A 24,013-nucleotide genomic window follows, 5' to 3' on the forward strand; every position below is an offset into this window, starting at 1 on the left:
ACTTCCCTCCCTCTGCCTGATGAAAGAGCAAGCCAGGCTACCCTGAAACCACCAGCAGCTCCTATCATCTAGAAATTCTACAATACAGGTCCATGATGGGGATCTATAATGCTCAAATAAATTCTAGATGAGGGGGAGGGGAGAGCATGAGATGGTTACCCACATTGGTCATGTTTCCTGTAATGGCCACACCAGTAACTTTATTACCTCCTGAGCTGCAATACTGCAGAGAGTGTTCATCAGACGGCCTTCGAGCTGAGACAAGCTGTCCGCATCTTTGGCAAAGAAGAGATTCTTTTGGTCCATGACAATTCGGCGCAGCTGCTCTTGGTTTGCTCCATCAAATCCCACAGCCACAATTTGGATCCCTGCAGCACAATCCCAAAAATGGATCAGAAACAGCTAAACCCTACAGAATGTCCTCAGGCCCTCGGTTACATCTGTGGTGTAAACTCTCAGATTCTGCTTTGGAAAAACTGCAAGGCTGTTTGGATTGGATTTATTTATTTGCTATACCGCTGGTATATATTTCTTAAAAACTTGCTATGATGAATTTTGATTCATTAATACATGGTGCTGGACAGACTTGTACAGTCTGTGCCAGAGCCGGTGGTTGGGAGGAGGGGATAGTGCTGGGCAGACTTATACGGTCTGTGCCAGAGCTGGTGGTTGGGAGGAGGGGCTGGTGGTTGGGAGGCGGGGATAGTGCTGGGCAAACTTATACGGTCTGTGCCAGAGCCGGTGGTTGGGAGGAGGGGCTGGTGGTTGGGAGGCGGGGATAGTGCTGGGCAGACTTATACGGTCTGTGCCAGAGCCGGTGGTTGGGAGGAGGGGCAGGTGGTTGGGAGGCGGGGATAGTGCTAGGCAGACTTATACGGTCTGTGCCCTGAAGAGCACAGGTACAAATCAAAGTAGGGTATACACAAAAAGCAGCAAATATGAGTTATCTTGTTGGGCAGACTGGATGGACCGTGCAGATCTTTTTCTGCCGTCATCTACTATGTTACTATGTAATAATGATCCATGTGGCTCTTATGACTTCCTCTGGTCACTTTCAAAGAAAACAGAGGATTTGGGAGAGAGAATTTACCAGCTGCCTTTATCTCTTTAGCAGGCTCTAAGACATCGTCACTGGAGGGGCCGTCTGCCAGTACCACCAGGATTCCTGGAACACCTGGTCTCCTTCCGAAGCTGGGCGTAAACATGTTATTCTTGGCATATTCTATGGCAGAACCTGGAGAAAAGAAGTGTTTTCAGAGGAAAGGTTAGTAGAACCCACGTCAGTCCGAAGCTTCTGGTTCCTCTCCTGAAAACATTTAACAAAAAGCCTTTCTCCTGACCCTTCAGAGCACTTCCATATGATTTCCACAGAAATGAAAAGTCTTGTCTCTTTGTCAGTGATTGTGCAGAGTCCATTTGTTACACTAACTGTCTTTCAGAGCCATGATGTTGGCTTCTAGTAGAATTATTCTTTTATTTGGTTGTCTGGTAAGAATTGACTTAATAGACATAGTCCCCTGAACTTGTGGAAACCAACATAAAAGATCCTTCCCGTCTCCTAGTTCCCTATCATAAAGACCCCCTCTACAGTCACCCCCACCACGTCCTCTTTGGCATCCCCTAATTTTGTTACAGCCCCCTCCCACCCTCATGGAACTTTTTCTGCCAAGTCTCATGAATCTGTTTTGGTTCCCACTGCAAGTCCATCGATTCATTCCCTATTTTGTTACCCTTTTCCCCACTGTCCCAGCCCCTACTGCTTCCCCCATCCTTGAGTTCCATGTTCACTGCAGTATTTTGCTCTGATTGCTGACTCTTCAACTCTTGTTCTGGAGTTCTGCTTTTATTGCTACACCTGTGGACAGTTTTTCTTTTATTATTTACAGTCTTGTAATAGCTGGATTTCATTTGACTTTAATTAATCCATTTTTTCTCTGTTCCCTTTTGAAAGGGAAATTATTTTATAACCATGACAGGTCCCACCACTAGGTGGAGTTGGTTCACTTCCATCTCAATTAGATCTATTTTCAATATTCTGCACCTGGTCTAAAAATCTCTTGGAGATTAATATTCAAATCAATTTAAGTGATGAAAAAGTGCTGTATGCACCTTAGTCAGCTGCTCCTCAGTGTGACTACGTTTGCCTGTTGTATTTCTAGAGCCACACTGAGAGGAAGCATTCTTGGAGAGAGGGTGCTTAGATCCAAGGATGAAAATGACACACATAATGGCATTTTGAAATCCTCGTACATAGTTTTCCCGCAAAATTCTATCCACTGAAAATGTCAGGGCACGTGACTACGTAGACTCTGTCCCCACAGTAAGTTTCAAAGTGAAAGTCGGTGTATATTTTAGGATATACAGAGGTGGCAGATTAAAACTATATGTGACCTTTGCCCCAAAGCAGATCATTTGAAAATTACCCTCATGTGGGATAATTTCATAATAGGCTGCCTTTGTGAACTGTCCAAAAAGACAACTATTTTATGCCCATTTTACAAAGGATTCCCACCTTCATGAACGCTCCCTTCAAAGTTCTGGTATTTAGGTTTAGATGGAGTTTACCGCCAGCTTTGGCCTTACGTTCCCAAACAACCTGACTCCGAGAAGACATACTTCTTAACAGTTTCATGATCTCTTGAACCAGTCCTAAATAACTCTTTAAATAACCCACCTAATGCTCACTGTGTAATCCAGTGTTGCACATGTGTATCTGTGCAAATGCCAAAATTCTGCCTATGTGTAAATACATGCATCTCTTACATAACATGTATTTCACACATAGACAGAGTGAGGGCAGGAACTCACATTTGCACACATAACTCATGAAATACTATAAATTATACACACTCCCTTCAAAATCCCTTATACCGCTAACCTCAGCGGTGACACAAACATTTTTAGCGTGGAGAGATTTATACACCCACTTCGTCATCGGGAAGCGGTAAAAAATCTTTTAAATAAACTCTTCATATCTTAGCAAACTCTTCTAGACTTTATAATTATTGAGTGAAACAATTTAAACACATTTTGAACATCTTTTGTTGTTGTTATCAGCCAGGGGGGATTTTTAATGCCGACATAGGCTATGTTTCTCTTGTCGCTGTGTCAAGGCTTACTCCCTGCTAAGAACGGCATCTCCACCTTTCCTGCCTTATATCATCCTGGCCTGAAGCTTCTTAGCAGGGGGTAAGCCTTGACAAAGCGACAAGCGAAACATAGCCTATGTCGGCATTAAAAATCCCCCTGGCTGATAACAAAAGATGTTCAAAAAGTTTTCAGTTTAAATTGTTTCACTCAATAATTATAAAGTCTAGAAGAGTTTACTAAGATATGAAGAGTTTATTTAAAAGATTTTTTCCCCGATGACGAAGTGGGTGTATAAATCTCTCCACGCTAAAAATATTTGTGGCGAGTGTCACCGCTGAGGTTAGCAGTATAAGAGATTTTGGAGGGAGTGTGGTTGAGTTACGAAGTAAGTAAACTCCCCAAAAAATAGTTGTGCAGAGAAAAGGAAAATAGGCTCCTACCAGGGGCCTTCTGGGTAATTTTTAGAATTACATCCAAAATGCTTTATAAAATTATCCCCTTTGTAATGGAACCTGAGAAAGCGTTTGTGGTGTTCAGAAAAGACATCTAGCAATGTTGCAGCATCTCTAAATGTCTTAAAACTCTAGAGCCTCTCCAGCACCTGCCCTGACACAGTCATGACATAAAAGTGCCTTCAGAAGATTTACCAATGGATGTCCCACTGGGCTCTTCAAATGGAATATTCTGGATTTGCTGTAAGACTGCGCCTTCATCGGTGGAGCGATTGAGCAATAGCCAAGGTCGTCCTCTGAAGCTGTAAATGACCAGTCCCACCTGCATCACAACAAGAAACCTAATTAGAGCGTTAGAGAGTATGATATTCAACACAGATCACTTATGATAAGAAAAAAACCTAGAATAAAGCGTGAGCCCGAGAGAAGGCAAGAGGGAGAAAAGAGATGCACTCAGAAAGAGACAATGAGAAAACGAAACAAGAGTATGAGAGATCACTGGCTAGTCTTCAGCATTGCGAGGTTGCCACAGAACCTAAAATGGATAAGAAATCCATCTTAAATTACCAGATTTTCAGCAGCAAAATCCCTGAAAATGCCACTGCATAACATTAAAGCCTTTTCTTATCTGTTCAAAGTGATACCTGGTATCTGGATATTGGTACTTAGATATGCAAGTCATATGCATGGAGGCTGATTTTCAGACTGTGGGAGTTAAACCAGCTAACTCCTGAGATTGGCCTTGAGAGTCGATATTAAATTACGGGCCATTTTCGGTGATCACCATTGAATATCCGGTTTAACTTTGACCAGTCATACCTGCCAAAGATATTCCAGGGTTTCATGTGGCCGCCAAACTTGGTCAGTCTGACTTAAAAAAAAAAATCGGAGGATAGCTGGTTATATCGCCCAATATAACTGATTATCTGCTAGCCACTAACATGGCCGGCCATGTACTGCTGAATACTGGCGGATAGCCAGTTATCTCGCATTTAACCGGCCAAATGCCGATCCTGGTCAATCAAATGCAGCTGAATAGCAGGGAGATGGGTTTTATTTACAAAAACTGCTGTGTTAACTAGTGCATTAATTTGAGTTAAGGGTATAAAGAGCAATTCTATAAAAGGACACCATTTTTTGGAATACAAGCAAAGAATATCCTTATTACCTGGGTAGCGGCAGGCCCCAGTCGTCCTAGTGAAGAAACTACATTTGTAAGGAAACTTTTCACAGCTTCTTCATTATAGGCACTATCCCGGGTTCCATGCACCAGAAAGACGATGTCTGCTCGACCTTTCCCACACACTAGAAAAGCAAACAAGTAAGAAAGAGTGAGAGTTCAGAATGAGTCTTTTGATGATTCCAAAAAGAGGATCCAGTGCTCTGGATCTGAAGACTAATTACCGATTCTAGCAGATATCAACACCGGCTCACTCTCTCGGTTTCCAACCATGGCTGAAACTTTGATTTCATAGAGACCACCTGGTTGTGGATTGTCGATGTCAAAAGAGTTAAGATTCCCTCCAATCAGACGACTTGTCTCAGGACCATCTGAGAGATGACAAATTACATGAAAAACATTACTTGAACACGTTTGTTTAGGAATTGGATTAGTCTTCTAACCACCCCCATTTAGTGACAGATGTAACTGAGCAAGATTTCTCATACAGTTTAGGCAATGCTTCTTGATCCATCAGCAGCAACTCCTTCATATTCCATTCTTGTATCTTGCGTGACTACAGACTGCATATCATGCAAAACTATGGAATGATTTGACAATCTGAATAGAAGTTTACATGATGTAATATTAGGACCACCAGATCCATGGTGTGCACAGGTGTTTGCGATAAAATGGATGTAATTTTCCTACTATTAACTTCTGAAGAACCAACCCTACAGAGGAGAGAGGACTGGCCTGCTGCACGGGAGACGTACGTGTTAGGCGAGGAGAGTCTGATAGGTACGGGCGGAGAGAGGGATCTTGGGGTGATAGTATCTGAGGATTTGAAGGCGACAAAACAGTGTGAAAAGGCGGTGGCCATAGCTAGAAGGTTGTTAGGCTGTATAGAGAGAGGTGTGACCAGCAGAAGAAAGGGGGGGGGGGTGTTGATGCCCCTGTATAAGTCGTTGGTGAGGCCCCACCTGGAGTATTGTGTTCAGTTTTGGAGGCCGTATCTTGTTAAGGATGTAAAAAGAATTGAAGCGGTGCAAAGAAAAGCTACGAGAATGGTATGGGATTTGCATTACAAGACGTATGAGGAACTAAACATGTATACTCTGGAGGAAAGGAGAATATGATACAGACGTTCAAATATTTGAAAGGTATTAATCCACAAATGAACCTTTTCCGGAGATGGGAAGATGGTAGAACGAGATGACATGAAATGAAATTGAAGGGGGGCAGACTCAAGAAAAATGTCAGGAAGTATTTTTTCACGGAGAGAGTAGTGGATGCTTGGAATGTCCTCCCGCGGGAGGTGGTGGAAATGAAAACGGTAACGGAATTCAAACATGTGTGGGATAAGCATAAAGGAATCCTGTGCCGAAGGAATGGATCCTCAGGAGCTTAGTCAAGATCGGGAGGCGGGGCTGATGGTTGGGAGGCAGGGATAGTGCTGAGCAGGCTTATACGGTCTGTGCCAGAGCCGGTGGTGGGAAGCGGGACTGGTGGTTGGGAGGCGGGGATAGTGCTGGACAGACTTGTACGGTCTGTGCCAGAGCCGGTGGTTGGGAGACAGGGCTGGTGGTTGGGAGGTGAGGATAGTGCTGGGCAGACTTATACGGTCTGTGCCAGAGCCGGTGGTTGGGAGACAGGGCAGACTTATACGGTCTGTGCCCTGAAGAGCACAGGTACAAATCAAAGTAGGGTATACACAAAAAGCAGCAAATATGAGTTATCTTGTTGGGCAGACTGGATGGACCGTGCAGGTCTTTTTCTGCCATCATCTACTATGCACCAGAGACCATAGATTGTACTGGCACTTGTGTAAAATGATCTATTACCTTCTAGTCTCCAGCTGACACGATAACCACTGATGCCCGCCCTGGCATCCCAGGCAACTCTTATTCGCTCTCCTGTTGATTCCATCACACGAAGATTCTCAATGGTCCTAACGGGCATTTCCGCTATTGGTATAATCACAGAAAAATTAGAGCACTTGGCAGAATGATTAATTTGAGAGCTCTTTTCGTGGCATATGATCCAGTGGGAGGTTACACCATTCCTAGGATCTTCTTTCTGTGTCCTGTAGGTAACTCAGTGGGAAAAATCACCCACCATCTTTTCAACAAAGTCCTTTGAATATGAACTGTCAAGAAATGATTAGCCTTACATACTGTCATCACAACAGTCACAGTGGATAGTTCTCTATGAAGAGAAAATGAGTAATGATGTTTGGACTGTCTCTTAGAAGAGGAGCAGAAAAATTCTGTACCACTAGGTAGAACCTTTGGATCATGTGAACCTGTTGCTGTCCTTAAACGTGCAATGAGGCACTGGTGGAATGGGCTTGTTCAAACTTCTCCATTCAATAGATTGTTGATATATCCTTCATGCTTCCTATGAAATTTACTTCAGATAGGGCAATGTCCCATTCGATACCAGGAACATAACATAATTTACATAAATTATGTACAGCCAGAGGCGCACTGACAGTGATTGGGGTTGTCCCCTCCTGCACTGCCGCCGATGCTGCCCTCCCCTGTTCTACCTTAAAGGGCCTGGTGGTCTAGCGGCTTTTGTGGGAGCAGGAAAGAATCCCCATCTTTCCTGTCTGCTGCCGCTATTCTGCATGGTGCTGCGGCGCTATCATGTTTTTCAAAATGGCTGCCAAGACTTACTGCAGTAGTCTCATGGGTGAGAGACTTGTGCAGGAAGTCTTGGCTGCAATTTTTAAAACACGGCAATGCCATGCAGTCTAGTGGCGGCAGCAGGAGAGGAAAGAGTGGGATTCTTTCCTGTCCCCGCAGAGGCCACTAGACCACCAAGCCCTTCAAGGTAGGACCGGTGAGGGCTGCAATGTGCTGTGGCAGCGGCGGTCAACTGGGCAGAGTCTCTGGGCCCTCAGGAATGGTCAGTCTGTCCCTGTTGTGCAATTCCCAAATTCTGTATGTTGAGCCCCTCACAGTGAAGGACTGAGGTACAAATGAGAGTGTGGTGCAAGGAAAGAAAAGAGGCTACAGATGCTTTCAAATTCTAACTGCAAATCCTGTAATTCTAAATACAAGTATTTTATTCTTCTAAACCAGGGGTGCCAAGCCTCTGTCCTCGAGGGCCACAATCCAGTCGGGTTTTCAGGATTTTCTCAATGAATATGCATGAGATCCATTTGCATGCACTGTCTCCACTGTATGCAAATAGATTTCCTGTATATTCATTGTGGAAATCCTGAAAACCTTTCCTGGCAAGGGCCGAGGTTGGACACCCCTGATCTAAACAGAGCTTTACTAAAGATGGGGAGCCCCAAAATTTTCACTTCATTTCTCATGTCATTTGCAGCACCGTTTGTTTTGTTCTCTTTTGGTTAGTCTTTATTATTGTTTGAGGCAGGGGCGTAGCCAGACTTCGGCGGGAGGGGGGTCCAGAGTCCGAGGTGAGGGGGCACATTTTAGCCCCCCCCCAGCGCAGCCGCCCCCCCGCCATTGCCGACCCTGCCGCCGCCACCACCAACTTTGCACCCCCCCCCGCCAATACTGTGCACTGTTTGCAAAAAGGGTGGGGTTTTTTGGAAAGAGTGCACAGTTTTTCCTGAAAATGCACACATGTGCACTATTTACAAAGAGGGCAGACTATTATTAACATATGGGAAAACATAAAATTTTGTGTGTTTTTCTGCTCATTTTCATTTGTTAATGACATGCAACGACATGGGATATGTCTTTTTGACATTTCCTTTGTCACTACAAAACGACAGCCCATCCCCATTGTATAAGAGTAAGACAATTTTTTTCTCTCCAAGCAGAGTTGGACTGGTAACTACGGGTTGAAAGCCCTTTTCTGTGTTTTCAATGGTCACCTTTAACATCTAATGTGACAAACAGTCTTAGTGGGCAGCCCATATAGTTCCACCTGCACCCTTCAACCTCTCCCCTCCCCCAATAGCATGTTGAAGGAAAGGATAAGAACTTACGTGTTGTAACAGTGATGGAGACAGGATCTCCCTCCCGGTTTCCTACCAGAGCTGTCACCTGCACAGTGTAGCTTACGCCTCCTTCCAGGTTGACCAGGTCAAAGATATTGCGGTTTCCAGGCACTTCTTTCATTTGTTCAGGACCATCTTTACAAAAAAAAAAATAAATAAAGAATAATCATAATGTTCTTGGGCAGATTACAAAGGAAGAGCCATTTGTAGCCCATGAAGTTGGAGAAAAGAGTTTTTGGATGAATGTATAACCAAACTGGGATGAACCTGAGAATCTTATGCCCTATGTGGGGATGGGGTGGGGGGGATGGAATCAGCCTCATCAGCTTTTCAATGAACTGGGACTCTTTTCATTCCCACTGATATTATAGCTCACCAATGAGTCCTACGCAACAGGAACAAGATTACTGCCAAAAATGTAGTGTCACCTCCCAGAGGTATGACTTTGCCACTACTTCCTGGAGTGACATTGAAACTGGTCAAGGTTTTCAAAGCATACTGGTGGCATCTGAGTAAGTTTAAACCTAATATTACATCTTTACTTCATATATTTCTTAAGGCAGCACTGAAAGGCAATGCCACAAATTTGAATGCAGAGATACCTGATATTTTAAAATCCTTGTGTTTAATGGGTTTTCTTTGGGATTTCTTTCTGCTGGTAGTTTACTCATTAAATCACCCAATTAGAGTTTCTAGAACAGATTCGTGGATTTGTTATATGATGGTCTATTTGAAGTATGTCATTCATCATCTTACAAGCTCTGGTTAACTTGTGAATAAGAACATAATAATAGTCGTACTGGGTCAGACCAATGGTCCATGATCTAAGCCCAGTATCCTGCTTCCAATCCAGGTCACAAATACATTTCTTGCTTGTGGTGGCAGCCTCTTTCACCACAGTCTGTGAAAATTAACCTCTCTTCACTCTCCATCAACAAAATGAGGGAAATGGTTGAAAAGAAGCTAAAAGGGTTGGCCACAAAGATTAGGACTTTAAAGCAGGCATGGACGTTGTTTAAAAATACCATCGTGGAAGCCCACACCAGATGTATTCCACGTATTAACAAAGGTGGAAAGAAGAGCAAACGACAGTCAGCATGGTTAAAAGGTGAAGTGAAAGAGGCTATTTGAGCCAAAAGAGCATCCTTCAAAGAGGAAAAAAAGATTGGAATAAAGAAAATAAGAAGCAACATAAGCACTGTCAAGCTAGATGCAAAGCATTGATAAAGAAGGCTAAAAGAGAATATGAAGAAAATCTTTCCATGGAGACAAAAACTCATAGTAACACCTTTTTCAGATACATCAGAAGCAGAAAGCCTGTGAGGGAATCTGTGGGACCGTTAGATCATGAAGGAGCAAAAGGGGCACTCATGGAGGACAAGGCCATAGTGAAGAGATTGGGTGGAGGAGTGGCCTAGTGGTTAGGGTGGTGGACTTTGGTCCTGGGGAACTGAGGAACTGAGTTCAATTCCCGGCACAGGCAGCTCCTTGTGACTCTGGGCAAGTCACTTAACCCTCCATTGCCTGCCGCATTGAGCCTGCCATGAGTGGGAAAGCGCGGGGTACAAATGTAATAAAAAAATAAAATAAATTAATTCCTTTGGTTTTTACAGAAGAATATGTAAAATATACCTGTACTGAAAATAGTTTTCAACAGTGACGATGTGGAGGAACTGAAAGAAATCTTGGTGAACCTGGAAGATGTACTGAGCCAAATCGACAAGTTAAAGAGTGATAAATCACCTCAAGGTCCTGAAAGAACTCAAACATGAAATTGCTGATCTGCTGTTAGTAATCTGTAACCTGTTGTTAAAATTGTCCATAGTACCTGAAGATTGGAGCGTGGCCAATGTAACGCCGATTTTTAAAAAGGGTTCTGGGGTGATCTGGGAAATTAAAGGCCGGTAAGCCGACAGCCATGCCAGCCAAGATAGTGGAAACTATTATAAAAATTAAGGAACATGTTTAACATCATGGAACAACGTTTAATGGGACAAAGTCAGCATGGGTTCAGCCAAGGGAAGTCTTGCCTCACCAGTTTGCTTCATTTCTTTGAAGGCGTGAATAAATATGTGGATAAAGGTGAGCCGGTTGATGTAGTGTATGTAGATTTTCAGAAAGCTTTTGACGAAGTTCCTCATGAGAGACTCCTGAGAAAATTAAAAAGTCATGGGATAGGAGGCAATGAGGGGCATTTTCGAAAGGGACATCCAAGTTGCAATTTGGATGTCCTTGCAAAACGGCGAAATCCAGGGGCAGGGAAACCTGTATTTTCAAAACAAGATGGATGTCCATCTTTCGCTTCAAAAATACCATCAGGGACGTCCAAATCCTTAAATTTGGTTATCCCTAGAGATGGACGACCTTAGACCTTCGGCGATTTTTCAAACCAAGGACTTTCATGTCAAAAACGGCCAAATGCAAGCCATTTGGTCATGGGAGGAGCCAGCATTTGTAGTGCACTGGTCCCCCTGACATGCCAGGACACCAACCGGGCACCCGAGAGGGCACTGCAGTGGACTTCATAAATTGCTCCCAGGAACAAAGCTCCCTTACCTTGTGTGCTGAGCTCCCCTAAACTCAAACTGTACACTAATACCATAGCCCTTACGGGTGAAGGGGAGAACCTATATATGGGTACAGTGGGGTTTGGAGAGCTCACTGTTCCTTACACAAATATAACAGATGGGGGAATGGGCCTGGGCCCGCCTGTCTGAAGTGCATTGCAGTATCCACTAAAACTGCTCCAGGGATCTGCATGCGCTGTCATGGACCTATGACATCTGAGGCTGGCACGACGTATTTTTAAAGATGTTTTTTGAGGGTGGGAGGGGGTTAGTGACCACAGGGGGAGTAACGGGAGGTCATCCCAGATTCTCTCCGGTGGTCAAGTGGTCATTTCGGCACCTTTTTGTGCCTTAGTCATAAGAAAAACAGGTCCGGGTGAAAACGTCCAAGTGTTCGTCAGGGTCGTCCTTGTTTTTTTTTTTTTTATTATGGGTGAAGGATGTCCAAGTCTTAGGCACGCCCACCTTTACTACGCCTCCAACATGCCCCCTTGAACTTTAGCCGTCCTTGCGATGGAGTGCAGTTGGGGACATCCTAAATCGGATTTCGATTATACCGATTTGGACGTCCCTGGGAGAAGGACGTCCATCTTCCAATTTATGTTGAAAGATGGACATCCTTCTCTTTCGAAAATGAGCCTAAATGTCCTTCTGTGAATTAGGAATTGTTTATTGGACAGAAAACAGAGGGTAGGGTTAAATGGCCATTTTTCTCAATGGAGGAGGGTGAATAGTGGAGTGCTGCAGGGATCTGTTCTGGGACCGGTACTATTTAACATATTTATAAATGATCAGGAAATCAGAACAACAAGTGAGATGATTAAATTTGTAGATGACACAAAACTATAAGTTGTCAAAGCGCATGTGGTTTGTGAAAAAAAGAGTGTGGTAGCCGTGTTAGTCCACTCTTAAGGTTATCAATAGAAATCAAACAAAATAAAACATGGAAAAAAAAAATAAGATGATACCTTTTTTATTGTCCAATAAAAAAGGTATCATCTTATTTTCCTTTTCCATGTTTTATTTTGTATGATTTCTATTGAAAAATTGAAGGAAGACCTTTGGAAGACTGGGCATCCAAATGGCAGATAAACCTTTATGTGGAGAAACGCAAAGTGATGAACATTGGGAAGAATAATCCGAATCATAATTACCTGATGCTAGGGTCCACCTTAGGAGTCAACACTGAAGAAAAAGATCTAGGCGTCATTGTAGACAACATGCTGAAATCTTTTGACCAGTGTGAGACCAGCAGCCAAAAAGGCAAACGGTAGGCTAGGAATTATTAGGAAAGGGATGCAAAATAAAACCAAGAATATTATAATACCAGTGTATCGCTCCATGGTGTGACCTCACCTTGAGTATTACGTTCAATTCTGGTCGCTGTATCTCAAGAAAGATAGAATAGAATTAGAAAAGGTTCAAAGAAAAGTGACCAAAATGATAAAGGGGATAGAACTCCTCCCATATGAGGAAAGGCTAAAGAGGTTAGGGTTCTTCAGCTTGGAAAAGAGACAGCTGAGAGAGGATATGATTGAGGTCTACAAAATCCTGAGTGGTGTAGAACGGGTAAAAGGGAATCGATTTTTCACTGTTTCAAAAACTATAAAGACCTAGGGACACTCAATGAAATTACATAGAAATATTTTTTAAACAAATAAGAGGAAATATTTTTTCACTCAAAGAATAAAGCTCTGGAAACTTGTTGCCAGAGGATGTGGTAACAGTGGTTAGCTTCTTTGGGTTTTAAAATGGTTTGAACAAGTTCCTGGAGGAAAAGTCCACAGTCTGTTATTGAGATGGACATGGGGGAAGCCACTGCTTGCCCTGGGATTGGTAGCATGGAATGCTGCTAGTAATTGGGTTTCTGCCAGGTACTTGTGACCTGGATTGGCCACTGCTGGAAGCAGGATACTGGGCTAGATGGACCACTGGTCTGACTATTATGGCTACTCTTATGTTCTTAGCTGTAAGGCTAATTGAATGAATTGTTCTGGTGTATTCCTACAAGACCGGGTGGAAAATGATACATGGTTGGTCCAAGTCACTTGGCAGAAATCTACATCTTTTACTTTACCGTCACTCCTGCGCCACACAATCCTATAGGCAGTAGCTCCTGGAACGCCAACCCACGTCACTCTGATGACATTATTCTTTGACTCTAGCACCTTGAGCTTTGTCACCATTCCCACTTGCTGAGGATCTAAACCATCAGGGATAAAAAGTGAAGGAACTGAGATGAAAAAAGTTAAAAGAGGAGAGAGAAGAACAAACAACCCAACTACGCTAATCATTTTGGTTTATTACTGAAGGAAAATATATGTGCACCTGACTTCAGTTTGTGTAAGTTTTTGGCACAAATCTGTGCAGCTAGTACCATTCTCTGGCCTCCCTCTCTTAAGAACCCACCTCTGCAGCATGTAGGTAAAAGTACGCAGTTATTGGAATACACAAAAGCGTTTACTATCAGACAAGGCAAGGAAATATCAAAGACCCATTTCCATAGGCAAAACACTGTTTTACCTGCAGAAACAGCTTAGAGTATTTGCCCTCTTAAAGATCAAAATTTAAGGCACTGCCCAGGAGGATGTTTGCAAGAGCAGAACATGTCATCCATATTTTAATATTTCTGTTCCTCTGGCCTTGATACACAGGTGCTGTACATAGACACATGCGGAACGGCTTTTGAGAAAGGAACATCCAATTCAGAATATGGGCATTCATGTCTGTATGTCACATAAGGACCTCCATTTCTCATGTATTTTACAACAGGATCTGCCCACGTACAGCCTGTTCTAAAATACATGAGAAATGGACGTGAGAAATGGACGCCCAAGTGCTGGCAACGTCCAGAACGAACATCCATTTTACAAACTGAAATGAACCAAACTGTCAATAACACAAAACAAGGGATGTCATATATAAGTCCATGTGCAGCAGGGCCACCGAGAGACAGAGCCAGGCCCGGGGCAGGGCCGTCGCAGACGTCCTACCCCCCCCCCCCCCTCAACTTAGGCCACCCTACCCCCCCCCACTTGGGTCACCGCCACCCCCTCTGCTCCCCTTACCTTCCTGCATCTGCTCTTTTTCAGTCTGTCACTCTCCTGCTCCTGTGTGCCAGAACCAGGGTTATCACATTAACATAATCACCCAGGTCCCAACACACAGGAGTAGGAGAGAGACAGAGCCCGGGGAATCTTGCCCTCCCCGTCCCCCCTCTCAGCAACCCTGCTTTGGAGTAATAGCTTAATGTTTAGAGCAGCTGGGAGAGAATCAGAGGTTGCTGGTTCAAATCCCACCGTAACTGTTCTTAATTTTCTTTTCCTTTATAAAAAAAATTGTGAACCCCAGAGACAGAAAAATCCTTACTGTGACTTCCCTTACTCGAAAGGATTGCTCGATCGGAGTACCTTTGTGTAACCTGGAAAATGCCAAGTTCCAGGTCTAAATATGGATGTCTATCTTTGTTGGAGGTCAATATTTTGGCCCCACCCTAGTTCCCCCAAAACACACCGAGACCACACCCCCTTGCCATATGGATCTACTGCAATTTTATTCATCCATATCCTGGTTTATAAAATTGTGATTTGGAAGTCCATGCAATATGGACATCTAAATGACAGTTTTCGGACATTCAAAACATGGTTAGAGCTTCCAAAATAACCACCGTAACCATTGAAGCCAAATATCTGAATTTATTGAGCACCCACCTGTTCTGGCATTGAGAGAAACTGGGCTGCCTTCTCTACTTCCAACCAGAGGTAACACTTGGATAATGTAGGTTGTATCTGCCTCTAGATCCTTGATATCTATAAATGTGATGTCGCCGGTTACCGTCTTGGAGATTTCAGCACCTACAGGAAGAAAAGACTCTCCGTTCACTCAACAGAAATGTATCAGTCTATTAATCCGCTCTATGAATGCCTCGATCAGACCATACAGAAGACAACAGAAGAACCAGACTCCATAATGTCAATCAGATAGTGCCAGAGTATCTTGCAGAGCTCCGTGTAATTATTATTATTATTATTTGTTACATTTGTATCCCACATTTTCCCACCTATTTGCAGGCTCAATGTGGCTTACATGGTACCGTAAAGGCATTCACCCAGTCTGGTAAAGAACAAATACAGTGTGATGTGTGGTAAGATAAGGTTGAAGTGTTACAAACACATTTGGGAATCGTAGGATAAGGTTCAAGTGTTACAGACACATTTAGAAACATAAAGAGGAAAGGTTATGCTATTTATTTGTTACATTTGTACCCCACATTTTCCCACCTATTTGCAGGCTCAATGTGGTTTACATAGTACCGTAGAGGCTGTTGCCAATTCGGTTGGTAACAGATATAAAGTTATGTTGTGATCAGATAAGGTAGGTGTGGATCAGGCATCAAGGGATCGAAAGAAGTAAAGATTATAAATTGTCCAGTATGATCATTAGTTATGCTGTGTTGCTGGGATTTTAAGATGTTTTGTATTTTAGTCCATTGCGAGCTTTGATTTTGTTGTGTAGCAGGATCCAGGCGTATAAGTTGGGTCCGTAGGGTATGCCTTTTTGAATAGATTGGATTTTAGTGATCTCCGGAAGTCTAGGTGGTCATGTTTTTACGGCTTTTGGTAGTGCGTTCCACAGTTGTGTACTTATGTAGGAGAAACTGGCTGCATAAGTTGATTTGTATTTAAGTCCTTTGCAGCTCAGGTATTGGAGGTTTAAGTATCTTCTTGCTGATCTGATTGTGTTTCTGGTTGGTAGGTCTGCGAGATCTGTCATGTATCCTGGGGCCTCGCCACAGATAATTTTATGAATCATGGTGTAGATTTTGAAGGCTATATGTTCTTTGGTTGGGAGCCAATGCAGTTTTTCTTGGAGGGGTTTGGCGCTTTCGAAACGCGTTACAAACTTAGGGGTCCTTTTAGTAAGCTGCAGTAAAAAATGGCCAGTGTGCCCTTGCACAGGTTGATCCTGCACGCTAAGGCCATTTTTACTTTAGCAGGAAAATGGCTGATTTTCCCATTTTTGTATTAATGGCCATGTGCTAATGTTGCCATTCGTACACGACTATTAAATAAATTAGCGCTTGTGCACTTACCAACAACTATTTTGCAGGCAGTAAGGGCTCACACACTAACCCTGTGCTAACCATTTACCCCCCAGATTCTATATATGGAGCAAGACTGTTGAAACCTGTGACACTAAAGTGGGAAGTCTTGGCCGCCATTTTGAAAACATGGTGGCCCTGGGCAGAATAGCAGTAGTGGGCAGGAAAGAGTGGAGTTCTTTCCTGACCCCGAAAAAAAGTCACTAGACCACCAGGGCCCTTCAAGGTAGGGCCAGGAAGGGCCCACTGAGGCTTGGGGGACTGTGGTGTTTGGGAGGGGGCAGCAGCTGTGGCAGTGGGAGGGGTGGCATCGAGGCAGTGGAGAGGGGACGGCAAGCGGTGACTGGGGGTGGTGGGCAGTGGTCAGAGGGGGGCCCAGGTCACCCTCACTGCCAGGGGGCCCAGATCACTGTCAGTCCGCCCCTGCTGCTGACTGTGCCCCCGGAATGCCTCCAACAGATCCGATATTCATTTAGGCTCCAAAGGTTAATTTTCAGTGGCAATAACCGGATAAAGTGCCACTGTGAGCAAGTGCAAGGTGATGCATGTGGGAAAAAAGAACCTGAATTATAGCTACGTCATGCAAGGTTCCACGTTAGGCGTTACGGACCAAGAAAGGGATCTGGGTGTCGTCGTCAATAATACATTGAAACCTTCTGCTCAGTGTGCTACTGCGGCTAGGAAAGCAAATAGAATGTTGGGTATTATTAGGAAAGGTATGGAAAACAGGTGTGAGGATGTCATAATGCTGTTATATCGCTCCATGGTGCGACCGCACCTTGAGTATTGTGTTCATGGTCGCTGCATCTCAAGAAAGATATAGCAGAATTGGAAAAGGTGCAGTGAAGGGCGACTAAAATGAAAGCGAGGATGGGACGACTTCCCTATGAAGAAAGACTAAGGAGGCTAGGGCTTTTCAGCTTGGAGAAGAGACAGCTGAGGGGAGACATGATAGAGGTATATAAAATAATGAGTGGAGTGGAACAAGTGGATGTGAAGCATCTGTTCACGCTTTCCAAAAATACTAGGACTAGGGGGCATGCGATCAAACTACAGTGTAGTAAATTTAAAACAAATCAGAGAACGCATAATTAAACTCTGGAATTCGTTGCCAGAGAACGTGGTGAAGACGGTTAGCTTGACAGAGTTTAAAAAGGGGTTAGACGGTTTCCTAAAGGACAAGTCCATAAACCACTACTAAATGGACTTGGGAAAAGTCCATAATTCCAGGAACAACATGTATAGAATGTTTGTACATTTGGGAAGCTTGCCAGGTGCCCTTGGCCTGGATTGGCCGCTGTCGTGGACAGGATGCTGGGCTCGATGGACCCTTGGTCTTTTCCCAGTGTGGCATTACTTATATACTTATGAAAATTAGTGGCTAGCCCTGAACAAGCGATTAAATTATTTTCAAGCATTTGCAAGGAAATTTCAGAGTAGCACCAAGGGAGAGCAATCTAAGCGTAAACCTAGCTGGCCAAATAACAGATGGCTAGATACAGACCTAGCAGCCATCTTGGAGCAGGAAATCGTGCATGGACAGAGTTTGACTAGAATGTTTTTCCTTCCTGAAGCAGCATTGTAATTTGCGAAACAAGACGTTCTTGTAGAAGAAGTAGAGAAGCAGTAAAAGCAAATCCACAGGAGAAGAGTTAACAGCGGAATGAACCAGCCGGTGTGTGTCATTGAAGTGAGCAGCCACAAAGGGTTAGCAGTGGTGAAAACACTTGGCATCGCAACGATAACCCAGTATACGACAGGCAGGCTGCCGAGTCATAGAACATCGAATAAGATAAGTCTGGGGCTGGGTCCGGGTTGCATAAACCCCTAATATAGCGGTCAACCTATTATATAAGGGGAAATAAATACAATAGGCAACGGTTGACAGATTTTGATTGATTAATGAAAAGAGTACTACTCTCACAGTATTGATGAATTAGTACCATGATGGAAAGTTTCATGGGTCAATGGTTTTTCTCCTAGAAGAGTTTTTTTACATTGACCTATGAGTACTTTTTTCCATCAAGCTAATGATAAGAAAGAGGACCAATGATAAGACCAGCTCCAATGATAGCGCTGGCACTCTTATGAAAATACTGAGCAATCTGAATGTTATGGAGATTTGCCAAGCATGGAAGCATTGAGGTCCATTTAAATTAAATAATCGCTATAAATACAAGCTGTGAGATGAATACCTAAGTAACTACTGGTAAACACATAGTGAATTAGATACAGACCTGTCAATCATTATTTGGCCAGCTAGATTTACGCGTAGATGCAATGTCTAAGTCCGGACTCATAAGTTAGCTGGCTTGAGCTGAAAATGAATGCAGCCTGGTAAACTTCCATGCCTTTACCTTATCACGCTCCTAAGACCACCCAGGTTTTCAGTGGATAAATTTAGCAGCTCATCAGTACCACATTTGCAAAGACACCACTCTGGTTGCCTAAATCTGTTTTTGGTGGCCTGATGATTTGGAATATCAGCACCTGTGTCTTTATTTACGAACTAGACACTGGTTATAAGCAGGGACAGGAGGAGAAGAGAGAAAGGAATGACAATTATATTTCCGAAAAAGATCTTTTACAACTTTTCCAGTTATTGCCAATCTGTATGGTCTGTGTAGTTACTGAGAAAAGAGATAAGTCTGACCTACCATCACTACGTCTCCAGATGATTCTGTATCCAGTGGCCCTGGTAGCTGCAGTCCATGCAATCTTAATCTGGTTCGACCCAGTTTCCACTACACGCAGGTTCGTAACACTGCCAACAGCAACATCTTCTAGAAGAGTCAACGAGAGGGATTTCAACTTTCAGAACCTGATTCTCCCTACAAAATCCCATTAGGCTGCTACTGTAAATTATAGCCACAGAACTATGCAATCAGACAATAAAAAGTTAACTGTCAGTTAAAAGCAGCAATGGCAAGAAGGTGGGCAGGGGATAAGCAGAAAGAAAATGTTTCCACACATCTGACTATCTGCCTCTTGCCTCCCTTAAAAACACATGAGAAGTGGGCAGTCAGCGGACTTCAGGCACTCACTCTACTAAAATGGATTTCTGGCATAAAATATTTGATTTTGCAGCTTAAAAACAGCGTATGTTCAGTAGAATTATTTTCGTCATCCCAAAAGAAGACTTTACTTGTTCTAGCCTGGCGGGTAGTGTTCAAAAATCAGGTGAGTGCTACCATCTCAGATCGAAACAAATCTATTATGTTTCCACTGATTCCTGATCCTTTCAAGTGCTGATTTATTTAACTGGATCCTTCGTTCTGGTGAAAATATCACAAGATGGCACGCTTACCTGTCCTGGCTGAGATGGTGGTTGGGCTGCTCTCTCTGTTCCCCATCAGAGTGGAGACCCTGATACTATAGGCAGAGTTTGCTTGTAGGCTTTCGATGTTGAATGAGGTTTGGTCAGCTGGTACAGACCTGGAGAACTCACGCCCTACCAATCAATCAACCAAACCAACAACTATTAAGCAAAATGCATAAGACATGGGTCAATAGTTCATCTTCTATGAACACCAAATCTTGAATGAATCTCTTCATAAAAGGCAGTTAATAAATTTCAACAAATAAATAAATCCAGGCGAATGATACATTTTCCTCAGTCGGCTTAACTGCGGCTTAACACGGGACTTTACATGGAGATAGGTACAAACTTGGGAGGGGGGGTGAGTTCCTTTTACTAAGGTACACTAAGGGATTTAGAGCACGCTAAATGGTGAGCAGCTCATTGTATACCTATGGACTACATGGTACCTAATGCACACTAGCTTCTTAGTGTGTACTAAACCTGTCAGCGCACTTTAGTAAAAGGACTCCGTAATGCATGTAACTGCAAGGGGGTGTGGATGTGGGAGGGGCATGGACAGGTCGGGATTTGTCCAGCTCTTACACGCTAAGATTCTAGAATACTTGCATATAGGACATTTAAAAATATACAGTATGGGAAAACAAACTGGTATATTGTCAACGCTGCAAATCACTATCAGTTTTAAAATAAAGCCTGTATTCTCCCACAATTACATCAAGAATACAATATTTAAACAAAAGAAACCTCAAAGCTTCCCAGTCAGGCCATTCAATATTGAAGAACTGTACCACTGCTGGGTACATCTCCACTGCATATGGAGCAAGGTCGTATCATTGGCTTCTATAATATCTACAGGGGGGAAAAAAGAACCAATGCAAAAAAAAAAAACTCCTAAAAAGGAGAAAAAGCTTTGGTTCCTAAAAAACCCCCTTTTTTCTTAAAAATCTGTAGCTGTGAGAGAAAATGCTTTAATCTTCAACGATGGCATTTCTAATATATTTCAGAATAAACTAGGAAATACCCTTATCTAATATAGAATAATTGTCAGGCCTGAATAAAAGAGACAGAGGGAAAAGGTGCAGCAGTAAGTGCTTATCCGACTTTCACATGTCGTCTAAAGCAAAAAAAAAAAAATCTTCAATAAGAGCACTCTTATTGAAGATTTTTTTGTTTGGTGGAAGTTAAAGTTAGCATTGCATTGAAGACGGGACAGGACTGGATGAAGACAAAGTTGAGAGCTACTTTAGCCTAGCATTCTGCATCAGAATCCAAGCGTATTCTACAACAACGTGCGTAACTTAATTGGCTTAACAAGCCAATCAGTGTTTTTAACAGCACTTAATAAGCAATAATGAGCACTAATTGGCAATAATTAGAATTTGTGTGTATAACTCGCTAAGTGTATTTTATAACGCAAAGCACCAAAATTCTAAAGCGTGGAGCCAAAAAGGGGTGTGGTTATAGGCAGGGGATGGTTTCTCATGATGTAATACACATTGAACCTAACAGTATGTTGCGAAATATAAAAAGAAAAACAAATGACCCTCTTAATGCACGGTTCTCTATGTATTAACTGCAAAAAATACCACAAACCTTCTCCAGGGCCACCGAGAGACTAGGCCGGACCTGGGCCAAGGCCACCCCGCCTCCGCCCCCCTGCCGCCCCCCGTCGCTTCCCCTGCCGCTGCCACCCTCCGTCGCTCCCCCCCATTGCTGCAGTCCCCGGTCTCACCTGCCTGCCTCCTCGGCTCCAGGCCCCCTTCATTCAAAGCAGCAGTCGCAGTTCGCGTCTCTTCTGGGCTTCCCTCCCTGTGTCCCGCCCTCGTCTGATGTAACTTCCGGTTTCCGCGAGGGCGGGACACAGGGAGGGAAGGCCAGAAGAGACACGATCCGCGACTGCCACTTTGAATGAAGGGGGCCTGAAGCCAAGGAGGCAGGCAGGTGAGACCGGGGACTACAGTGCCGGCGGCCTGACCCCGGCATCGGGCCCCCCTTGGAGGCCCAGGCCCGGGGAATTTTGCCCCCCCCCCGGCCCCCTCTCTTGGCGGCCCTGAGCTTCTCAATTGTGTGCTAGCAGTTACTATGCAACAAACCTACATTAAGTACTTAACACGGTTTAGTACAAGGGCCCCCATGTGATCTCTTAGTCAAAAACTTACCATCACTGTGCCGCCATGTGATCTTATATCCAGTTGCTCTGGTTGTTCTGGACCACGTAATCCTTATATGGTTGACTCCAGCGTCAATCACACGCAAGTTTGTTACTCCAGGCACAAATGTGTCTTCTACAACAAAAGGAAAGAAAAACATTTGAAGTGCTTACGGAGTACAGTTCCAGAATGGAAAGGGAACGTGGGGAACATGCCACAATCATTCTGAATTAATTAGGGGACGTCAACGTTTGGCTGCGAGTAGAATTTTTAACAACCATTAGACTTAAGGCAACAAAGCAAGGGGTCCTTTTACTAAGCTGCGTAAGCATCTACGTGCGCCCATGGCGTGCCAAAATGGAGTTACCGCCCGGCTACCATGTGGCTGTTGCGGTAATTTCATTTTTGGCGCATGTCTCCGATTGTGCGTCTGGAAAATATTTTTTATTTTCAGCCACGCGTAACAGACTCGCACCAAGTGGCATTTCATGCGTGTAGGTCAGGGGTAGGCAACTCCGGTTCTCGAGAGCTGCAGGCAGGTCAGGTTTTCAGGATATCCACAATGAATATGCAGGAGATAGATTTGCAAGTACTGCCTCCATGGTATGAAAATCTATCTCCTGCATATTCATTGTGGATATCCTGAAAACCTGACCTGCCTGCGGCTCTCGAGGACCGGAGTTGCCTACCCCTGGTGTAGGTCATTGCCGCCCGGTTGCCGCGCGAGTCTTTACCGCTAGGTCAATGGCTGGCGGAAAGGTCTCAGACCCAAAATGGACGCGTGCAATTTTCATTTTGCCGCACGTCCATTTTCGGCAAAAATTTTTAAAAGGCCTTTTTTTACAGGCACACTGAAAAATGGATTGGCGATAGTGGTGATCCTTGAGGTACTCCGCAGTCTGCTTTCCACGGTGATGATATGTTTGAATTTGATTTCACTTGATATGTTCTAGTGGTTAGGAAACCCTTGATCCAACTAAGTACATTTCCTCCAATCCCGAAGTAGTCTAGGAGTCTTAGTAGTATATTGTGGTTTACCATGTCGGATGCACTGGACATGTCGAATTGGAGGAGGAGTAAGCTTTTACCTGTTGCTATTTCTTGCTTGAATTTCAAAATAGCTTGAATTTCGCTAAGAGAGTGATTAGTACTGTTTCAGTGCTATGGAGGGGGCGAAATCCTGATTGTGATTCATGTAATATTGAGAATTTGTTTAGATAGTCAGTAAGTTGCTTGGATACCATACTTTCCATCAATTTGATTACCAGTAGGATAGATGCTACTGGTCGGTAGTTGGTGATTTCGTTTGTATTTTTCTTGGTGTCTTTTGGTATTGAGGTGAGAAGGATGTTGCTGTTTTCCTTAGGGAAGAGATCTTGTTGAAGCATGTAGTTTAGGTGGGATGTAACGTCAGTTATGAAGCGGTCAGGGGCAGATTAGGTAGCTGGGGCACGTATCCAATTTACAGTGGGTGTTAAAGAACCTTTTGATCACCTGGGTGACTGTTTCGACGGTGAGGAGAGTGAAGTTTGACCAAGTTCTGTCAGCTGGGTATTCTACGGGGGTTGGATCCAGACTATTGATGAAGTTTTCGATATCGGTATTGTCCTGAGGTAGCGTGTTGCGTAGGTTTGTAATTTTTTCATTAAAATATGCTGCTGAAAATGATTAAAGATTGCCCCAGTGATATCTGGATTGTGCTGAGGTGGTTCGTGAAGAGAGAGAGGAGGTCCCTAGAGTTCTCCGATTAGTGGAGATATTCAGTAAATATTCAAATAAAGTTAGGACAGCAAAAAACCAAAACAAAACCCAAAACAGCTCTAATTTTATCCAGGGGTCCTTTTACTAAGCTGCATAAGGCTCTACGCGCACCCAAATGGAGTTACGGCCCGGCTACCGCATGGCTCTTGTGATAATTTCATTTTTGGTGCACATCCCATACGTGCAGCTGAAAAATAATTTTTTTCGAACGTGCGTATTGGACACGCACCAAGTAGCATTTGACGCGCATAGGTCATTACTGCCCGGTTACTGCATGAGACTTTACCGCTAGGTCAATGGCTGGCAGTAAGGTCGCAGACCCAAAATGGATGTGTGGCAATTTTGATTTTGCCGCACGTCCATTTTCGGCAAAAAATTTAAAAAAGGTCTTTTTTACAGGTGCGCTGAAAAATGAATTGGTGTGTGCCC

General features: G+C 43.7%; 1 protein-coding gene across 5 annotated transcripts in view; it reads right to left on the bottom strand.

Moving 5' to 3' along the window:
- The window catches only part of COL7A1 (collagen type VII alpha 1 chain), a 260,266-nt gene that overhangs the window by 160,910 nt on the left and 75,343 nt on the right, over nt 1-24,013 (bottom strand). For all 5 annotated transcript variants that reach the window (XM_030206399.1, XM_030206395.1, XM_030206397.1 and 2 more), the window contains 12 exons: nt 21,833-21,958; nt 19,659-19,802; nt 19,009-19,134; nt 14,961-15,104; nt 13,328-13,453; nt 8,672-8,818; nt 6,546-6,668; nt 4,947-5,093; nt 4,711-4,847; nt 3,738-3,864; nt 1,091-1,234; nt 208-368 (listed from right to left, as the gene is read on the bottom strand). In XM_030206399.1, the coding sequence (XP_030062259.1) occupies nt 208-368; nt 1,091-1,234; nt 3,738-3,864; nt 4,711-4,847; nt 4,947-5,093; nt 6,546-6,668; nt 8,672-8,818; nt 13,328-13,453; nt 14,961-15,104; nt 19,009-19,134; nt 19,659-19,802; nt 21,833-21,958 (1,652 nt within the window). The remainder of the gene's footprint in view (nt 1-207; nt 369-1,090; nt 1,235-3,737; nt 3,865-4,710; nt 4,848-4,946; nt 5,094-6,545; nt 6,669-8,671; nt 8,819-13,327; nt 13,454-14,960; nt 15,105-19,008; nt 19,135-19,658; nt 19,803-21,832; nt 21,959-24,013) is intronic.

Source organism: Microcaecilia unicolor, chromosome 6, assembly GCF_901765095.1.
Source record: "Microcaecilia unicolor chromosome 6, aMicUni1.1, whole genome shotgun sequence".
In the NCBI taxonomy this organism is placed as follows: domain Eukaryota; kingdom Metazoa; phylum Chordata; class Amphibia; order Gymnophiona; family Siphonopidae; genus Microcaecilia; species Microcaecilia unicolor.